The 21571-nt window shown below is 42.4% G+C and overlaps 1 protein-coding gene across 3 annotated transcripts in view; it reads left to right on the plus strand.

Moving 5' to 3' along the window:
- Window positions 1-21571, plus strand: part of cacna2d1a (calcium channel, voltage-dependent, alpha 2/delta subunit 1a) — an 86890-nt gene that overhangs the window by 15266 nt on the left and 50053 nt on the right. For all 3 annotated transcript variants that reach the window (XM_076722070.1, XM_076722068.1, XM_076722069.1), the window contains exons 2-4: window positions 967-1048; window positions 3537-3653; window positions 19152-19211. In XM_076722070.1, the coding sequence (XP_076578185.1) occupies window positions 967-1048; window positions 3537-3653; window positions 19152-19211 (259 nt within the window). The remainder of the gene's footprint in view (window positions 1-966; window positions 1049-3536; window positions 3654-19151; window positions 19212-21571) is intronic.

Consider the following 21571-nt stretch of genomic DNA (forward strand, 5'->3'; position numbering starts at 1 on the left):
ACTGTTTCTAGTCCTCTAGTCTAAGCTAAACCAACCGGCTGCAGGCTTGGTTTACTTTTCAGATATTTTAGCCCCATTGATCATGATCAGGAGGCTTGTCAAAAAGTTTATTACAGCCTAAACAACTGTAAATCAACCGTGTACATTTTGGAAATAAACATAAATAACTTTGTAGAGTGCATGTGGGGTGTGTAGCCTCACCTGCCAAGTAAAGAGATTCATTGGTGTTTTGACAGTAAGGGGGCATGTTGGATATGGTCTCACATACACACCACGCACACTCATGCACACACACGCATAACCTGAACTGAACCGAATGTCAAGGATTCCATATAAGGAACTGGTGTCCTTAAAATCCTCATGGCTAAGTTACAGGGCATAACGTTGATCTATCACAGCTTTGGCCTGCTGGTAATTACTGTTTAGATGAATTTAGGCACACGCAGACCCTCACATAGGGGTCATAGAATACGACTGGTTGTACTTTTTGAAGTGCAACAACAGTGACGTATATTTTTCCTTGAGTAAAGAAACCTCAGATATGTCCTGATCTTACTTAAGTGTGTTATTTAAAACAAAATCTACACCCTAATTAATGAATGTTAGTCTCTCTCGTGCTCTTTTCTGTCTTCTTTCTCATCAGAAGAACAGATTAACCAGCATCTCACCCCTGAGGGTGTGACACTCTCATGCTGACAAACTATGAATAGCTCTCGCTTTAATGCACAGCTCATGTAGAGTGGAGCAATGCATTCACTTGGCTAAACATTATTTTTTCATGCTTCCGCTCCCTGAATCCATGCAGCTTTTTTAGCATATTGTGATATTAAGCAGTATAGCTCAGCGTAGGCTGTATTAAAACTGAATGATAATAATTAATCTGATTGGACTGTCCAGGCCAATCGGATGCTTTCCATTGCATGAGGATTGGTTGGCTAATTGATTGTTTTTTTGTTGTGTTCTCAGAATAAAGGAATGGGTGGACCAGATGCAAAAAGACTTGATGACATTAACAGACACAGCCAGCGGTATACATCACCTAACAAAGGTAAGCATGACTCTCTGTCACACACTCACACACACACACACACACACACACACACACACACACACACACACACACACGCACACACACACACGCACACACTCACACACTCACACACTGCCTCTCACTGTTGCTCCAATTGACCATATATATGTATATATACATTTTTGCTTTTCCAACAAAACATAAAGTTTTTATCTGTTAGCTGTCTCTTTTTTTCGGGTCCACTTATGCTGAAGACAAATATCAACATGAACAGCGATGGGGGCTTCTGTGAAACGGTCGGCAACTCTCACGCTTCCTGCATGCAACACATGCTTTCACCTTCAGTCTAACGCTCTCACGCTGCCCAGACAATTCGCACGACAAAGCAACAGAGATGAGCAGGCAAACATTTAACATTTTTTTATAAACAGAATGCATCTGTACACCAACTTGTTCTGCAAAGTGTTCCTGAGCTCATGCAGTAATCTCCTTTATCCAATCACGTGTTCACAAAGTGGTCGCTTGTGAGCGACTGAGCCTTTCCAGGATGCCCCATTCATACCCAATCATGATACTATCACCTGCTACCAATGAGCCTGTTTACCTGTAGAATGTTCCCAACAGGTGTTTTCAGAATAAACATATGTTTACAAAAATCGATGAAGTCGATGAGGTTAAATATTAAATACAGTGCAGAAGCTCTAATCTTACAGAGTTACAGAGTAATATATAGTAAGAAGTGCTCACACACCCACAGATAGGACCAAACAACGGCTAGCATTTGCCCCGAGGCTGATAAACTGCCCTTATGCTTTTGATTGATATAACAAACTATTTTTAGTGCCCCTGCACACTGTAACAGTCAGTTGACCAGTAACATCGTAGGGTGCGCTGCCACTGCAGGAAAATAATTCACACTTAAATATCTTCTTTTTGGTATGATTTGGACCAAATAAGCACAAGTCAAAAAACAAAACACCATGCATATATGTGCTGATATCTTAGTTCACTGATTTCTAATTTCAGTCGGACTTTAAAGAATTATCATGTGTCCTCTGTGTCACTTGCTTCTCTTCCACTCATTAACCCTCCTTGCACGAACTCATCTGTCACAACACATCACCAGTCTATATATAGTAGCCTCTCATTAGACGTAATGCTGCATCATTTCATTCTGCCTGCCCAATGTACGCGCTCAGATAAGATCAGCATCATGACTATAGCTTGATGGCTATAGTTCTCGCACACCCACACACAAGCCCAGATCTGACGAGCGAGAAGAAGCTTTTTAGATCCACATTGATTGACATAATGCATCTGGCACGCCTGCTCCTCACTCACTTTGAGAATGAAATCAGCCCACTTTAAAGCATCACGGAAATCATTACAAAACATGTTTTTATTTGATGTGGTGCCATGACGTGTCAGCAGAAATGAGAATTAAGCGCATCAATGTTTTGTGTAACTGAATTCTCTTAAACTGTTGTTGCTGGAGAAGAACCTGATGCTTGTGGCGACGCCCTTGTTTAAAGAAAACGTAACGTATGCAGCATGCAGAATTTAAAAGGGAGTGTAGCTTGCAAGTTAATAATACATGTGGAGAAATCATCCAGATTGCATGTTCAGTTCATCCTGTAAACTACAGCTATGCTAATGCCGTCCAATATTGTTAATGGCGGACACAATTTTAGACTTTTACTGAGTCCTTACCGCAGCGGCCCAGGTTCGATTCCAGCCCAGGCCCTTTGCTACGTGTCATCTCCTCTATCTCGCCTGCCTTTCATGTCTCTCTCCAGCTGTCAGTATCTAAATAAAGCAGAAATACAAAAAAAAAAAAGATGCTCTTTCACTAAAGCAAAATCCATCAGACGCCTGGAGGACGACGACAAATACATGCACGCGCCTCAGTTCTGTGTTTGAATGTCGGACAATGAGATCCCTCTAGGCTGCTAAATAATTGGCTGTTTGGCATTTGTGTTTCTTATTTCTTTTGCTGGAGCGTATTCCATAGCACAGTAAATGGTCTCGTTACATAAGCTGACATTGCAATTTAATCAGTGGACATGTAGCTTTCCTTTTTTAAAATCATAGTGCTTTGGTCAGCGAGGTCTGATGAACAAAAGATGACCGCTGATGCAGAGTAACGTCTTCTGCCTCAGATGCAGTCCGGCTGTGTATAGAAAATATGTCTCTGCATCGGATGGCATGATGGCCACATGGTTATCCTGTGATCATCTGTGACTTAAAAGCTGTCTCCTGAGAGAACATCCCAAGGCTCATTTTCAGACATTCATCAGTTTTAATGCTAGGAGATCATGACACTCACTTATGGAAAGCCAGCTAGTGGTTTAAATCATTATTACCTTAATCATCAGGCATGGAAACATAATCTGTCCAAACGCCTGGCTGCTGATGAAGATTTGACGTCAAGGACATACAGTATGGATTTCTTAAGTTGAAGGTCTGCTCACCTCTGACCCCTCACCTTCTCCTCTGATTGTCTCAGATATATCACGTGCACAGTCCTCACTTCACTGTGGAGTCCAACAATGCGAGGGAGCTGGTGGCGACGGCTGCGGGGAATATAGAGAGACTGCTGGCCAACCGCTCCGAGGCCCTGAAGGTGAGCGATCTCCCAACACTGCTTCTTCAGAGAGAGAAGGGGTTTGAAACATAAAATGCAAATTATGGTCTGTTTGTGAGATCAGGTCCGGCGTCTCTCTAAGCGCAGAGCCCATGGAAACGCACAGAAACAGTCTGCTTCTTTTCATTTCACATCAGAACAGACACTGGAGCACAGCCACTGCTTCGGGCCGTGCACTGATACAATATAAGCGGACATCCTCCAGCTAGATGACTTAATTCAAAGTTAGCAGTCTGTGTTGCAACATGCCAAAAAATGCCAGAAATTTCATTGTGTGTGTGTGGGTTATATCACTTAACTGTTTTTGAAAAATTTTTGTTTTTATGCCACCACACCAGTGACAGCAGTGTCCAGGGGCATTCTGCGTTCTGTCCATCCATCCGACCGTCCCTTTCCTGTGAACATGATATCTCAGAATCACTTGGAGGGAATTAACTGGATGAACTGATTAGATTGTGGTGTTCAAAGGTCAAAGGTCAAAGGTCATGGTCACTGTGTCCTCACAACGTTTTTAACCATAACTCAAGAATTCATACACTAATTATAGGATGAAATTATGAAGTGATGACACTCTGTATCCAAAAGGTCGACTTCACTGTGACCTCATAATACTCTACACAAACACTTTTCGGGACATTTTTCAATGGCAGAAGTCAGAAACAGAAGATCATATTTCACATGTGGTTAGATGCTGAACTGGCAACTCAATTTTACTTTTATCAATAATTTGGTTTGTTACTAAATACTTACACAACTAATGTCGTTCCCATCAACCTCAGCTATACTAATTAGCGAATGTTAGCATGCTAACTTGAAAAGATTGTAGACATGGTGAACATTAGCTTCTAAACATCAACATGTCAGCATTGTTGTTGTGAGCATGTCAGGGTGCTGATGTTAGCGGTCTAAGTAAAGCCTCAGCGAGCTGCTGCACTGGCTACAGGCTCAGTCCTGTTTGCATGCAGTTACAAATCACAACAAGCAACATTGATCTATACAACCTTTCACTGCTCCTTAGTTTGAACACAACAGTATCTGGCCAACTGAATTAGGATCTCCGGGCGCTCCCAGTCTCGATCAATCTGGCTCCGAGAGCCAGGAATATCCAATTAAAGCCAGACAGCCTGTTGCCATAGTTACGTTCTCATTGATTACCCCATCAATCCAGCCGAGCATTTTGTTTTTCTTACATTCCAATAATTGCCGAGGGATGAGGGACAATTAGTTTTTGGTGTTGTTGCGTTGCACCTTGGGAGAGAAGCACAACCTGCTCGGTGAATTGACGGCAGCAGAATGGAGACGTTAAACTACAGGCTCTGTTCTTTCATTTTATCAGCACCATCTGCTGTGTACTTCACCTGCGTGAGTTAGCCGCAGTTGTTGAGCTCTTTGCTGGAAGTGCGAGAACAGCGAGGGAAGCAGGGATGATATATATATATATATTTATGTTTTTTAGCTAAACACCATATGCTGACGTTCTTTGTTCCTCTCAAAATGCTCGTTTACTTATCACTGCATTAGCATTGCAGAGGAGATGGCCCGTGGTGGCGTGGTAGATACTGTAAATGGTGTCCTGTATAATGAAGTGGAGTTGAGCCAGCTTAATGGCGATCCACTTATCTAAGGGAGCATCAATAGTTACTGTGTCCACTCAGTGCAATCATGAATTGAAACTGGAGTAGGGAAAGGGTGGCTGCAGCATCTGTAATGTTCTTGCTCTGACCTGCACTAATCTGATATTTCTGTGCTGGTTTCAATCTGTGTGGTAAAAAAATGCCTCCCTTTGACTCACCACGGTCAGCACCCTCGCTCTTTTATTCCCCATCATCATCTCTTCCTTCTCCCTCTTTCATCCCTCCCTCTTCTCGCTGTCTGTCCCTTGTTCCATTTGGAAGAGCTGATGACATCCGCCGTGAAGTGAGCATGTAGACTGTGTTAGAGGTTATAGCTTTCTTTCTACGAGACAGAGACGTTGAATGGCCTGGTGTGTATGAGAGAGAAATGATGATGAGTAGAGGGTGAGTGGTGAGAAGTCCATGAGTGCAGAATGCCACACCTCCCATGAGCCAGCGCACAAAAGACCAGAAGCCTATTACAGACCTCCTATCCATTAGGGTCTTTGCCTCTCTGTGCACAATTCAACAAGCAGCTCTCTGTTCGTGTTCACACGGCACTACAATCCGCTCTGACACATCAGAAAGTTTCCTCGTTCAGAGACCATTACACTGAATTCTAGTTATTTTGCAATTAGATATTGCTGATAGCATTTTTGGTAGACCCATTTCCCCTGAGACTGCCCTCTCTGCTGTAATATTACAATGATATCGTGATCTGTATCATGAACCCAGCTGAACACTGCAGGAATAAACATTTGAGCAACAGTAAGCCCATTTGGCATTGAGGCAGCAGGAACATGGCATTATCTCAGCCGGCTTCGAAACAGTTGCCAGTTCACGCTTTTCATGGCAGATATTTTGACTTGCCAAATCAAGGCAAGTTTGTTTATGTGGCACAATTCAGTGATCCAAAGTGCTTTGCAAATGAAAAGATGGAGAAACAAAAGATGGAGTTTAATGATGAAGTAGCATGGGATCAAAATGCAGCATTACCTTGAATAAATTAGGATTTCTTTGGGTTTGAGCATTGTTGGAAACGTTTTGGATATTGTAAGTACGCAAGCCAACAAAACTTTACGTCTAGATTTGAAGATGGCTGCAGCTGGAGCACCTGTGATACAATCAGGAGGTTGGTTCCATGGCTGAGCAGCATAGGAGCTAAAAGCTGCTTCACCATGTTTATTTCTGACAGTACGTATCACCGACAGATTTCTCTGATCTGAGCGGTCGAGCAGGTGTACACTGCTGAAACATATCTGAGAGGTATTTTGGTCCTGTGCGATTTAGTAGATCATAAACAAGCAGCGCTGTTTTAAAGTCTATTCTGTGCCTTACTGGGAGTCAGTGCAAAGACTGAAGCATGTGGTCTCTTCTTTTGGTTTTTGAAAGAACTGCAGCAGCTGCATGGACGAGTTTTTCAGCGGGAAAAGCGCAGGTGTACAACAGTGATGATGGATTTATTGCATCGAGCGTCCCAGTAAGCGATATCAGTGAGTGAGTGAATGAGCCCTGGAACTGGCTCACCTAAATGGAATGCAGCCATCATTAATGTTATTAATTCCTCTTCCTGCTTCGACAAGCCAAAAGATCTCCTGTAGAAAGGGTCTGCTGTGGTGCCGTGGGTGCATACAAGCGCCTATAAATTCAACTCAGTGTTACAGCCAGTATGCTGTGTCTGTTTATGGATTCATTTCCATTCATCTTCATATTATATTAATAGAGGCTGCTTTCCACCTCTTTCTCTTTGGATCTTCATTACGATGCCACATTATCTGCATGTCTGCAGAAAAAAGAAAATCTTACCATCCCAAAACAAAATTTGGGATGAATACTGTAAGACGTCGTGCCAGAGCGCTTTAAAACCCACTGACTCGTCTGTATTTCCACCGCCTGCAGCTGTACAGTTCGGGCTGCGTTGTGCCTGAAATAAGCCAGACAGACACTGCCTCTCTGGCTGGTGGCATTTCTCTTTACACTAGGGCAACTTGTCTCCTCTGGCTATGCTTCGCAAGTGTTTATTTTCTTGTGTTTGTGTGTGTTTGTGTGTATGTGTGTTCACAGTCTCATTAGAATGATGGCAGCTGTCATTAACTTAATCAGCGGCCCGCTTGGATTTGCTGTCTGTCAATCTGACGTCTGCCCATACTGTCACCTCAGTTCAGTGGCTGCGCTTGACGGCGGTGCTCCCTTGACATGCAATCTCTCTAATGTTGGCAGCTGTGCCTACTTAAAGGGAGACAGATTTTTCATTTTCATACTATTATTATAGTCATAGTGGGTCTAACTCTGTCTTGGGTCATGTATAAGACAAGAATCACACTTCCCAAGACTGTCAGCTGTTAAATACAATATTTTAGCAATGGGAGCTGTAGAAAAAGTTCACCCTAGCGTCACATGGAGTGGATTTATGGTAGTAAAAAGAGAACGCAGTTATCTGCAAACCAACTGTGTTTACTGACAACTGTTTTACGAAATGTTCCTGAGGCCATGTAGTAATACCCAATCAGGATACTATCACCTGTTACCAAAGAACCTGCTTACCTGTGGAATGATCCAAACAGGTGTTTTTGGAGCATTCCACCACTTTCCCAGTCTTCTGTTGCTCCTGTTCCAACTTGTTTGAAAAGTGTTGCTGCATCAAATTCAGGATAAGCAGATATTTACAAAAATCAATGAAGTGAGACATTAAAAATCTAGTTTTCATTTGAGTTTATGTTAAAAAGGATTAGAAAGTTATCACATTCTGTCTTATTTATGTTTTCTACAGTGTTCCAACTTTTTTGGAATCAAGGTCCAATTACCAAATCATATTTTCTCCTTTTTTTTTGCTAATTAATTGAGGAGCAGCTGTCTACAATCCACAGTCTTCCCACACACCCCCAGGCAACTGTACAAGTCCACCCAGTTAGGAGTCTCCAGTCTCGGCCAGCAAGTCTTAAAAAAATAATTCCAGTTTGTTTTAACTTAACTTGCCAGTTATGTTAGTTTTTGCTTTACTATAGTTGTGTTGTTCTTGCTCGTGTCTGTATAGCCTTCCCTCACGTTACTGTATGTCATTCAAAAAAATCCATCAAAGATGTCCTAGAAATATAGATTTGTATCTGTATCTGGGTTCGAATCTGCAGCAGCAGCCGGTATATAAAAGTACTTTTTTGGCTAGATAGATATGTAGATAGATCTGCTGTCTTCTGTCCCTCCTCAGCGTTCATGTAACAGCATGAAAAGGCTGCAGACGTATAGGTCTCTCACTCTTTTATTCAGTGTTTGGAACATCGCTCCTCGCCCGTCTGTCTCGACCATTTCAACGTTCCCAAAGTGTTGGTGATCTGACTGGGGAAATAATTTTGTTTCCAAACCACTCATGGCTGATCAAAGAATTTGCCTCTTTCATGTTGCACCACAGTATTCAGCATTCAGTGCGCATTGGCCTTAAAAGAACGTCAAGTGAAACTGGAATTCTCAACAGGAAAGACACCACCGCGAGAACAGCGGAACTTTTTACCTCAGACAAAAGCCTTGAAATTCTTGTTGTCGTCTGCAATGTGCTGGAGCTGATTAGTTCATTTTTTTTAGAGGGAGATATTGATGTATGTGTGTGTGTGCGTGTGTGTGTGTGTGAGCCAGACTGAGAATTGTCCCCCAGATCTCTTTGATGCTTCAGAAGATGAGTCAGATTCTTTAGGCGGCTGCTGTTGTAGCTGAGCCTCCGTGCTGATACAACTCTGGAGATTACAGTCGCTGAACCTTTACAGACTCACCGGCTGCGCAAACTGGAGATCTGTATGCTCACACACACACAAGTGCGATCACCTTTCCTACCTTTTTCGCCCCCCCGAGCCTTTGTTCACATCCCCCAAAGCCTCTCTCTCCCCTCTGGTTCTCCATTTTTGACACATATGGTGTTTTATATCTCCTGCGCTGCGTCTTTTTTCTGTCATTCCTCCTTCCATCCTCATTGCTCACAACTCCCTCATAACTTCCTCTCCCATAACTTCACCCCGATTCTCTGTCACTCTTCATTCCAATTTTCCCGTTTTTGCCTTCCCCTGTGTTCCTCTTTTCTCCCTGTCTGTCCTTTCTTATTTCTTCCCTTTTGAATGCATGTGTGTGGGTGTGTGTGTGGCACAGTTTGAACATGGGCGATAAATTCTTCTGAAAGTAAGGAAATGCTGCACTTTTGAAAAAAAAAAAAGTTTGATCCCCTTGCCTGTCATCTCCATCTACAACTTCTCTTTCCTCCTCAGGGCATTATGGTCATCACAGCTGTGATGCTGCAGCGTGTGTTTAAAAAAAAAATGTTTACCATTCATGCAATTTGCATGACTGTTGCTTTTGTTACCTGCAGCAGAAGTGTTATTATGGATACAAAAACATATCTAGATATAGCTAACTGAATGGAACCTTAGTAATCACTCCAGTGACAACATTAAAAGCACAGAGGGATGTTTTATTGTATTATGAGTTGCTAAAGTTGGTGTCTAATTGCATTGAAATCTTTATCGTATTAAGTCATTTCTCATCCTTATGTGCAGAGAGGGAACTTAAAAGTGTCTTTTGTGTGCATCTGCTTTTCTTTATCCAAGTTAGCAACAATTTTTCTCCTGAACCCGGCCTTGTTCCAGCTTCTACTATAGCATCCATCTTTCTTTAGCATGTTTTGCAGGGGTGCATGTGCATCTCTGGTCACCTGACTTTCAAAAATTAATGGGTCGCAGAGGGAGAGACTTGAGTTGAAAGGGACAGATGATGATTAGTCGTCTAGAAATGTTCTTGTTCAGAATTTTTGCCAGCACCTGAACGCGTCAGGCTGTCGACCTTAAATCACCAAAAATATAAAATCATCATGAATATATCAAGAGAGCAAGAAATACCCAGATGTGCAGTGTGCATTAGCTATAGCTTTAAAGGTTTATTTTTTTAACAGAGATTTTTTTCTGACTTAATGAAAGAAAGTGACCAAAGGAAGATCAGCCTCACCGCACTGTTTTCCTCCTCTTACTCAGTTTGTGTCTCTTTGTGTGGCGATGACTCAGATCCTCCTCCACTGTACTGTGCTGCAATTGCCTCCATCATTACCAGAGTTGGGAGACTTACTTTAAAAATTAATTACAGTACAGTTACTAATTAGCTGTTTAAAAAAAATGTATCACAAAATGTATAAATGAATCTCAATGTTAACTTAATGAAACTTGATTACTTTTTGTTACTTTAATGCCAAATACGCAAATAAAGTCAAGACAAAATAAATATTACATTAAATTGTGTTATTTGCAAGTAAGTAATCATGCACATTTAAATGTACTTTACTAAGTATGCTCTTCACACAGAAACTTATTCCAGGCTGAGGTCTGTGTTTTCACCCGCACATCATCCCACATCACCAGCATCACCGTGGTCATTAGTCGTAGCTAACGCTGGCGGGTGGTTTTACCTTTAAAAGTGTCTTTAAATTAGATGCAGAGTCCTCATTTTCACAGCTGGAAGGCGTAACTTGCACCGCACTGTGATGTTTTTTCATGCATTCATTTCACTAAGGGCCGTGATGAATGAATGAATCAATGAATGAATGAATGAATGGATTAACTCTGGTGCTGTGAGACTCATGAAGTGTTGTGATGTGTGTGCATGTACATGGTGGTGTATCATACTTTATTTTGAAATGTGTTGTAAAATTGTGATCATGCTAATAATCCTCTTTATTACTAAATGTATCTGTAAGTTGATTACACTTTTTTTCTGTGACTTTAACAGAATACATTTATCTTTTCTTGTATTATAATTACGTAAAACTGTTCCATGTAGGTGCGGTCTGTTGATTAATTGTGAATGAACTCACACAGATGACACACACACACACACACACACACACACACACACACACACACACACACACACACACACACAGAGGCACCTTTCGTCCATTTGTACATTACATTGACCTGAGCTTCTTTTTTTAACCTGCCTTGACAGCAGATGGCCTCTCTCTGATATCCAGGCCACTTCTGACTCTGTTCTCATCAATAATTGAATCATCCCTCTTAACCAATACTCTTTGATGGGGCCTGTGGTTAACTTCCACCAGTGGAATAGGTCATTCGTCTTCCTACGGTGACACCGGCAGGGACCTCCAGAACGGTTCATTTATCATGAAATGTGGTGGTTCTGTAAGTCTTTTAAAATGCAAAAGGTTGTATGTCCTGGTTTACAATGAGAGAACGCTCTGCCAATAGGTTGAGTTGGTGTCAGTATCAGGCGGGTCACATAAAAATAACTGAAATAGGAGGGGATTAATTACAGACAAACATTTCATCTACTAAAAAAAAAGGTTGGGACTCTGTAAGGCTTTATAGGAATCAGTGTTGTACATCTGAAATGTTACTGCAGTTGTTCCAGTTATGATATGACTGCAAACATTTTGACACATCTGTTGTCCTTGTAAATGGAAAGTCCTTTAATTCCCTTACCTTTGACGTTAAAGAGCCAATGAGAATCACTCTAGCTGATGGCTGGTCACAAGATGACCTAAAACTGGAGAGAGAGGACTGACTTGTTGGGACAAGGGGAAGGTTATTCTGCGTGAGTGCCTTCAAGGAACTCCCTCTAATGCTTTGTACCCACCTTGAGGGATGCTTGTTGACAAAAGCACCCGCTTCGGGGGACATGGCGGCCTGCCAAGACCTCCCCCAGACAGTCCGCCTGCACAGAGAAGAGCAGACTGACCTGCAGAGAAAATGTTGTGATTAAAATCAAAGAGAGAAGGAGAATAAAAGGAAGAATAAGCAAGAAGCTTTGTTTCCAGAGACAATTTTCTTGAGCGAAGTAAAAGAAAAAGATAAAGAAAGTGACCACCCAAGAGAGAAAGGGAGAGCATAAGGGGAAGAGACAATGCAGGACTACAGAACAGACAGCGGGGGGACTGCGCTGTTTGAATATTGATTGGTGAGGGTTATCACATGCCTGGGATCGCATTAGTGCTTTGGCAGCAGATCCAAAAAGGCTTTGGCTGCACACCAGAGTCTGAGCCACAACTGGTGGCCATTTTGGAAACAAAAACAACAGTTGTTTTGCAAACTTGGCTTCGTGTGTTGGTTTAAATCACCCCGAGCGTGGGTTTCCATCCACAGGAAACCAAATGTTCTTAATTGTGAGTGGGCCGTTGGCACCGGCGCAGAGAAGCAGGTTTGAGGGGAGTCTTAATTGCCGAGGAGAAAGATGGTCGACGCTACAATGGCAAGATAATGAACAAAACGTCTCGGGTCTCTTGTGTTGCCGTCGCATGGGAGTCCTCGCTCTCTACAGTGCATGGACCACAGATGCGGCAGGTTACCATGACACCCTGGTCGCTAAGCAACGTGGGCATCATAAACAGGTTCCTCACTCCCAAAGTGAATCTCTTCTCAGTGTCTTTCACAGGGCACTTTCATTCATGCGCCCTCGCTCGCCACAGTCATATTTATGCATTAAACACAACATTGCCTCTCTAGTAGCATTCGTGTTCATTAAATTGTCTAAAAAGGATGAGAGCAAGAGTGCGAGCTCTTGAATAGAGCTCTTTTAAGCGCTGTGTTATGTCGTGGTGCGTAATTACAGAGGAGTCACTGATCTCCAGTGTCTGGAAGTGCGTTATTAAACTGACACTGGATGACACGCTGTGAGTCATTAGACACTGCTGTTAAAGCCCTAATCACAGAGTAGAAACACACGCACGCACACACGCACACACACACACGCACGTAGGCTCATTAGGCTCCTCGCTCACACATTATTTTATTAAGTTGTACAATAAAGTGAAAACAGTTTCCCTTGTACAATTTCCCACGAGTGCATATCCACTCGTAGTCAAAGATCATGCCGTCATGGTTCTATTCTGAAGAGAGCCCATTACGCAATCTGTCACTTTACACGATTATACATTTTCCAAGAATCTGTCACGTTGAAGTGCTGCTCAAATTTATCATCTCAAAATTGCTGAATAAACAACATAAATTTTTTCTACTAACGTCACATGCCCAGGAGTTATTATCGCCAGGTAATTTATGCTGATGGCATCCCGGGCTACAGTGGGGCTCTCAGAGCAACCAGCTTGTTGCAGTGCAGGAGATTGAAATGCACTAGAGTATGTTACTATTGGAGCTCATAATCAATTATGTGTTTATGGAACACAAACAGAATTAAAAAAACAAATCATTGTTTTGTTTTTGGTTATTTCCATTTTAAGGACACCTAATAGTGCACTGCATCATAGATAGTTCAGGCCGCTGTGCTTTGAGCCAGAGATGCTCTACATTTGCGTGCTGGAGGAGTATGAAACATGTTTAAAAACGGCAAGCTTAGCCAACAATGTATAAACACCACGTATAAACACTTAAGGGGGCTGTGCACAGTACATATTTTACCAGCTCACAGAAACCTCTCTGCAAACCAAGTAGTCATGTTTCACACAAATGTTATAATATAGGGATTTTTAAGGAATCTCTTGTTTGGTGTGATGCAACATTGTGCAAACATATTTCTGTCGCTCTCACCAAAAGCTATTAATATTTGATATCTATACTGTTGCAGAGTTTGTTGAATCAGTGAGATAGAGATGGAGTGTGTGTGTGTGTCTGATTTTGGCCACCAGTGACTCATTATTCACCACTTCCTGGAGTGTGTGTGTGTGTGTGTGTGCGCATTGTGTGTCTGGCTGTTTTTGTCAGCCCAGCTGTCGCACTCTCTGTGTGTCTCCGCGGCTCCAGCTTTGTGTTTGTCATCTCTGTTTTCCTACATGAAACTTATCAGATGTACAGTATATGCATACAGAGAGGGTGTGTACATTTGATGTGTCTCGCTCGTTGCGGCTCTCTGTCACGTTCGGTCCCGTACAGGCACAGACAGCAGCAGCTGTGCTACAGGATAAATGTGTCGTCATGCGATGTGCAAAATGATAGTTGACACTGTTGACAATTTTTTTGTCTGCAGAATCCATTTTTTCTTTTCTTGGCAGCTTGATATATCAACAACAGCTCGGTGTGATGAGCGCTGAAACTGAAACAAATTGGGGTGTGAAATTATCGCTGACAATAAATCCACTCAAAGCATTGTTGCCAAAACACTGTCTCAGCTCGATCACAGTTAAAGTGGGGAGCTAAAGGAAGCTGCATCAGGCCAACTTACCTTGTGATTACTAAAGAGCGATTTTAAAACCCAAATCCAAGGTGATGGGAACTGTGACATCAGGACATGTGCAGAACCGCCATGTCAACACTGCAGTCGGGTACAGCTGTAATTGGGGGATGTTTGCAGCCAGCTGGCACACAGATAGCGTGTTCGGCTGGAAGAGTTTGCTGCAGGAGAGATGAGCTGTCAAACCAGCGCACAGCAGTGGATGGCAAGACTAGCTCCAGTCCCTAAGAAGTCACTTCCTGGGAAGTTGCTTGTTGAGGGTTATTTTCTGTCTGAAAGAGCAGCCTTGTAGTAAATAGGGATAACTTGTTAGCTTACATGCACTTACTGTACTGCAAAGTTGTTTTCTTTCTTGTGTCAGTCTGCCTGAGTGTGTGTGTGTGTGTGTGTGTGTGTGAGTGTGAGTGAGCAAATCTCTCTCTCTCTCTCTCCCCATTTTCTTTCTCACCACTCTCCTCCTGGCTCCCTACAGGCTGAGCAGGATAGATCTGACTAAAGTGCTGCCAGTCACAACAGCAGATGCTCATGTTTCCTCTGCTCTCCCGTGCCTCCCTACACATCAGTGAGATTGCAGGTGTGTGTGTGTGTTTGTGTGTGTGTGTGTGTGTGTGTTCTGTCCTGGCAGGACTCGATGCTCTAATCAGAGTGCCAGGAACGTGTGTCAGGAAGAACAAGCGTGTTTACACGGTGCATCTCGGTGTGTTTTACATGTTTTAAATCAATTATCCGCTGCTCTTAGATCACAGACATAAAGGATGTTTTTGGACAGCTGAGGGAGATTTGTGCGTGTACGTGTGTGAGAAAGCGCTCTCCATCCCTTCAAACACTCCTTCGCCTTCAGACGTGAAGACTCATCTAAATTAGACGAGGCTGTCCTCCATTATAACTTACTTTGAGCTGTGATTGATCATTAGAAATCCCATAAAAATGCTCTGTGCAAGAGCAGTTGCTGAAAACTGAGCAAGAGATATCACAGCACTTAGGATCACAAATCATTTGTCGCATTTATTCATTTTAATAGTCTCATGTTTAGGCGGTAGCACAAAGTGTGTTTCTCAGTTAAACATAAAACATTGTTCCACCAAAACTACTTTTATGTGTACTTTCTAGGACTTGTTGGCTCAAGTTTATACATACAATGTGTGATTTATGCTTGCTTTTGGTTTATTTGCATATTTTATGAAAAATCATCCCACTTGGACATGTGTGTGACATCAGTAGGAGATTTACAGCATTACAGTGGACATGATTCATTTTCCTCCAAAAATGAAGATACACACACTCATTCTGTGCATGTGCATACAGTGGATTTATGAGGCATCTGTTGTGAAGTGGACACTTGCAGCTTGTTAAACACTTTTTCCCACTTGCTCAGTGTTAGTAATACAGCCCAGTTTTCCCTGTTGTTTATATCTGTCTCTTTCTAATCCAGAATAGTTTTAGTGCCTGGGCAGTAAACCTCATATTCAGTTACAGGTCTGTTCTTCTCCAGTGACTGCACACATTAAGTGTATTTGACAACAAGGAAACAAAAGGGTTCGTCCCCATCAGCAATTTAAAACAAAGAGGTGCTGCCAGAGTTTGATGTGTTCTCCACGCAGGAACTAAAACAACAAGCTGGCTCTTTATTCTCAAGCATAAAGCTGCACCGCATGAACCAGACTTATATCATCTTCATTATCCGTTCTGTAACTCAGCAGTGTGCTCTCATTAGTCATTCTATAGCAGCTTGCTGATATCATAAAATTTAATGCCTGCTCATTAGCAAGTCCATATTCCTGTCGTGTTTATTAATTCTCATGACTTCCAGCACTTTATAGAGAGAGGTTATACTTAGGGATCCGTCACAGCTTTGTGAATTTGTGTTGCATCCCGGTTCCTTTGACGTGGTTGACGTGGCACCACCAGGTATAAAATCTGTGAAACACTGTAAATCTGACGCCACTTAGAGGTGTGACGAGGCCATGCTGGTTTTATTAGCATGAAAGAGCAGATACGTGGAAGAAACTGCAACAGCTGCTGACATTTGACACTTTGACCTCGTGATCTGCTGTAGAGACACTCATTAATGAGTGCCTGTAGCTCTGCGTGTGTGCGTGTGTGGACATTTACTTGTGGGGACTCGTCTTTCCTTTGGGGACAAAACAAGTCCCCATGACGTAAATCACTACATTTTAGGATGAAGTATTGGATTAAGGTTTGAGTTAGGAGAGTAGTGGTGAGTCTCCAAAAGTTGGAAACACAACTGTATGTGTATGTGTGTGTGTGTATGTGTTTGCATGTGTGTGTGGGCAGGTGTGTGCATGTGTTTGTGAGCAGGTGTGTGTGCGTGTGTACAGCTGCTGCAGATCTGTCCTGACAGCTGTAACTGTTGGCTGAGAGGGGTCAAAGACAGCAGGTCGCACCTGCACATACGTTACTTTAAGCTAAATAACAAAGCAAACAGAATAAAACAATACATAATGCGTAATATGTGTGTGACTACTCGAGTCACTTTAGTCTCCTTTTCCTCACATCATGGATCAGACTTTGTCTCTCCTTGGACCAAAAAGAGGAATGAGGAGGGGAAGAAGACTTATTACGAGATGTTAAAGAATTGTAAGTGAATGAAGCAGCTTCATAAATGAAGCAAACCCTGTGACAGTGTGCTCTCTCTGGAGCGTTTGAACTCTCAAACAATGCATGCTGGGAAGTCCACCAATTTGCTGCTCATGTTTCTTTAACTTAATTTAATGAGTATTGTGAACTTGCAGCAGTACGTTCATTCAGCTCATCATTCTGGGTTAAAGGAGCTCGTCTTCTGAAGTGGTCTGAAAGTAAAAACTACACACTCGACTGGAAAAACATGTGACTGTTCCCAAAGAAACATGTGCGATGTATGAAAATGTATGTCTTTGAATATGGTGACCATTTTTTGCAAATTGCTTTTGTTTGGAGCTCAGAAATACACACAAAAAAAAAAAACCTTTTGGCCTCTTCTGCTTCTGATGCTGCTTTGAGCTTGAATGGAAGCGCTTCCAGACTAAATTACCATTGATGGCTTTGTGACCACAGCATCACATAAGCAGTTTATTAGATTGATTGAAACACACACCCCGATCTCTCTTTGCACCAATAATGACCTGACTGGAAATCGACATAATATTCCCATTAGTAGCTGCGGAGTCATTGGTAACTGGCAACTAAATCTGCAAGGCATTTTGTGTTTGCTCATGTGCAGGAAAAAAGACCACCATAACCCATCTGTCAAGAGCCATGTTGCTCAAAAGACAAGAGTATGTGGATGCATGGAGACTCACAAACACCAATTGGGAGGATTCATCCCAGAAATGTCATGGAAATATATAGCCCAATTATTCTTCCCCTTAAGTGGTATATGCATTTCGCCGGTGCACACTAACACACACAAGCATGTTTAGTATTCAAAATCCAGTGAGGCTCCTCTCCCCTGCCTCCACCACACAGACACACACATGCTAGCTGCGAGGTCCCACCGTCTCTGACAGCTACTGCTAAATTTCCCCCTTAATGAGACACAACCGAGGGGCTGTCGCGATAACGGAGGTTTCAGACCACCAGAGCCCCCGGCATGCATTATGGGACGGCGTGGTGTTCAGACAATACGAGTCATCTGAAGCCAGATCTGCAGGAGGGAGTTTTCATTATCGAAACGTTTCCTCTGTGCCAGCTGATTGTGCAGTAAGCTTTGACAAGGAGCAGTGGATGAACAAGAGGCTAAAAAATGTTGGCACTGTTCCTGTGGAATCTTTTATGGACTACAAGATGTTTGGAGTCAATATGGATGATTGATTCAATTACATATACTTTATCTTAAAGTGAGCCAACAAGGCCTCAACGTTTTTTAGCGCTTTTGGATGCGTGATCCCAAAATTGTAAGCAAAGAAAGAAGCACAGTTGGTGTGATGTTTAAGGTCTGATTTTGCGACCAAACACTGCGACTAATAGCCCAGCATGCGACTCACAATCAGACTTTGCTCTGCTTCTCTGATTCTTGCGATCGTCTTGTTTAATTTCACAGCAGAATTAATTCAATAATTCATTGTTTCAGCCCCCCTCCTCCTCTCATTTCGTAAATTAATTTACTACTTTGCCCCCATCAAATATCTGCTCCTTCTGTGTGACTTGAAGCCCAGGAGTAAGCAGGAAGAGCTGGATTTGATATTTCCCAGGGGAAATTAATAGTACAGCACGTTTCTGGACCAGGTACAGATTAAAAGCTGGGTTCATTATAAACCCATTAACCTAGTCATTAGGACCAGATCAGGGGAAAGATGGAATGGGTGGATGTCTAATTTTAGAGCAACATTGCAGCTAGTCCTAATTCACACCTGCTGGTGCAGGGTGGAAATGGGGTATTTTCCCTTGAACACACTGTTCCTGCCCCATGGCAGCTCAACAACTGTTTGAGCTGCCATGGGGTTAGATACCATGTCTTGACGTATAACTCTGATGTTTAATTATCCATATTTTCCTCTGAAAGCTGGCTTGCTCGTGGCTTTTCAAATTTCTAAACCGGCTAATGCAAAAACTGTCATCCTCGGACAAAGAGAGACAAAGTGAGAGAGCTATTACCATGACAGTAAAGTAGCCTTACAGCCAAACAATCTTAAATTCTAAGTTTCGACGAGAATATTAAACACGGTCTGACGCTCTATATTTCTCTCTCTTCTCTCAGAAGCTGGCAAGGGAAGCAGAGAAGTTTCAGATGGATCACGTGTGGAGGGACGACAGCGAGGTGAGTGAGCTGGTCTGATATGTTCATTAACACGGGCTGCGTTACACACAGATCAAGTGTTGCCGTGAACTCCACGAGAGGAGCCGATGAGGAGGGATGTGTTATTCATGAGCCAATATGATTGTAATAATTGGATGGCAAATCTCATTACAATGACAATAGTGCTGTAATGACTTAATACAGGACTGAATTTCATTATTTTACATAATAGGCAAAAATAACCAGGCGTGCTTATGATTACACATGCATACACACACTGCTCACTCCCTGATAATGTCCATTAATCATAGTATTAACAATACATTAGAAGGGAATGTAATGCAAATAATATTAAGACAGTATTATTTTACACATTCAATTACTTCTCCTGATTGCTGCTCCAGTGAATTCAGTGCCCTGTTCCACAGTGTCTGTCTGTCTGTCTGAGAATTACAATGCAGCTCTTAACTGTTCACGGCCAGTGATGCTGCGTTTTAGCTCTGGGCTTTTCATAATAAATGCAAATTGCAAATTTCCTGCCCCTGCTTTGCAATGAGAAAAGCCCTCACGCTCCTGGCAGCCATTTAACAAATGAAAAATGATATTGTGTGTACAGACGGTGGTGGAAGAACTTCAAAGAAATTCAACCTCGTCATTTAGCCTAATAGCTTAAAAAACAGCTCTTCAGTGTTGTTTGCCAAACCTTATGATTCTTTTCCATTAAAAGTTTCCCATTCCCCAGCTGTGCACACTGTGTTGCACTGAGAAACCAAGTGAAAGAAAACAAGTGAAAACAGGGAAGGCAATATCCTCTCTGGGAATAGATTAATTTATTACTCAATCAGTTTGATATTCCTTTGGCCCGGGATGCTTGGCTAGCAAACGTAATTAATTTTTTGGTTACTGTTATGGGGATTTCTGCAACACTTGACCCAATTAAATATCTCCCTAGCATTATAAATAGGCACAGGTGGGTGATACTCAGTACTAAGAGCACAAAGCCATGTCTTGCCAGCCTTACTGGTTTACACCAGTTGCTGGTCGCTGTGTAGCTTTGGTGGCGCCTGAGGTAGGTTGTTTAACTAGGCGCTCTGCACAAATGTAGTGGATTCATATTGATGGGCCACCTGTATTTATAGTACGTGTTGAAGTGGAACGAGTGGATGAGGCACGTTTTGCACTGCTAAATTGGCCGTATATTATGAAATAATGCACTAACAAGCTGGTTAGCTCTTGCTGGCAAAATGGCAGCACAGAAATAGATGCGAGCCTGCTCTCCATTGTACCTCCACTCAACACTTTGCAGTGCAAAGTGAAGGGGTTGCTTATCGTCCCAGCTTCAGTGGTGTCATGCTGAGCTCAGTCACGTGAGGGTGAAGTGTGCGTGGATTAAAATGTTAATGCAAAGCTAAGTTGCAGGTGGAGTCGTTGTTTGACTTGGCCTGTTTCAGACCAGCACTTATTCATTTGCTTTATAGGAAAAGTAATTTAATGTGGAAGCCCATGTTTTGGCAATGGATTTTTGGAGTCAGGAGAGACTTGCTCTGTTGACTTATGAGACACAATGATGTCATGGGAGAAGTAGCCATTGTTTTAAATAACTGAGAAGTTACATTATGATCTAGCATTGAGTTTATAGAGCCACATAGATTGAAGATGCACACTGAGGCCTTGAATGGGTTCAGGGATTTGTATTTTTTCAGCAGGAAGAGTTTTGCAGGGTCTGAATTGACAGATAAGAATCTCATCTTTGCACATCCATCACGGTTATAGTGAACGCAGCTGTAGTATAACTGCAGACAGAGCTGTGTCTGCCTCAGGCGAGCCTCTTACACTCAGGTTAGCCTCACATGAACCTGTGTGTACCATCACTGCACACACAGTATGCATCTTTTTCTATACTGTGCATCAGCCTTTGGCACTGGAATAAAGCTAATGTATACTCTCTGCACATTTATTTGTCTTTCCACAAAACAGGTTTGCACAGCGAAATGCAAGCTGTAATCCCTTTATGCTACATAAGAAAAACTTACTTTTTATGCTGGATGCAGTGGATTCATCTGAATCACTTGACAGACAGCAGCATGGTGAGCAGGCTGTGGCTGGGGAGGGTATTGTCCTTTATTACTGATGCTCGGTAGATGGAAACCAATGATGTTCTGGGTGGTTTGCAGAGCCCTCCTGTTCTGGGCCATGCACAAACCCATGCTTGTTTGTGATGTTGCTTGTCAGGATGACATGCTTAAAATTTTTATTTCAGTTGCCTTTTTACTTGCAAAACTGTACATAAAGCTACAACATGCAGTGTCAACATGTTGCATGCATTCTTGTCATAGTAATTTAAGAGTCTTTAAAATACCGTGTGGAGCATCCTGCGTGCT

The sequence above is a fragment of the Chaetodon auriga genome, chromosome 22, assembly GCF_051107435.1.
Source record: "Chaetodon auriga isolate fChaAug3 chromosome 22, fChaAug3.hap1, whole genome shotgun sequence".
Taxonomy (NCBI): domain Eukaryota; kingdom Metazoa; phylum Chordata; class Actinopteri; order Chaetodontiformes; family Chaetodontidae; genus Chaetodon; species Chaetodon auriga.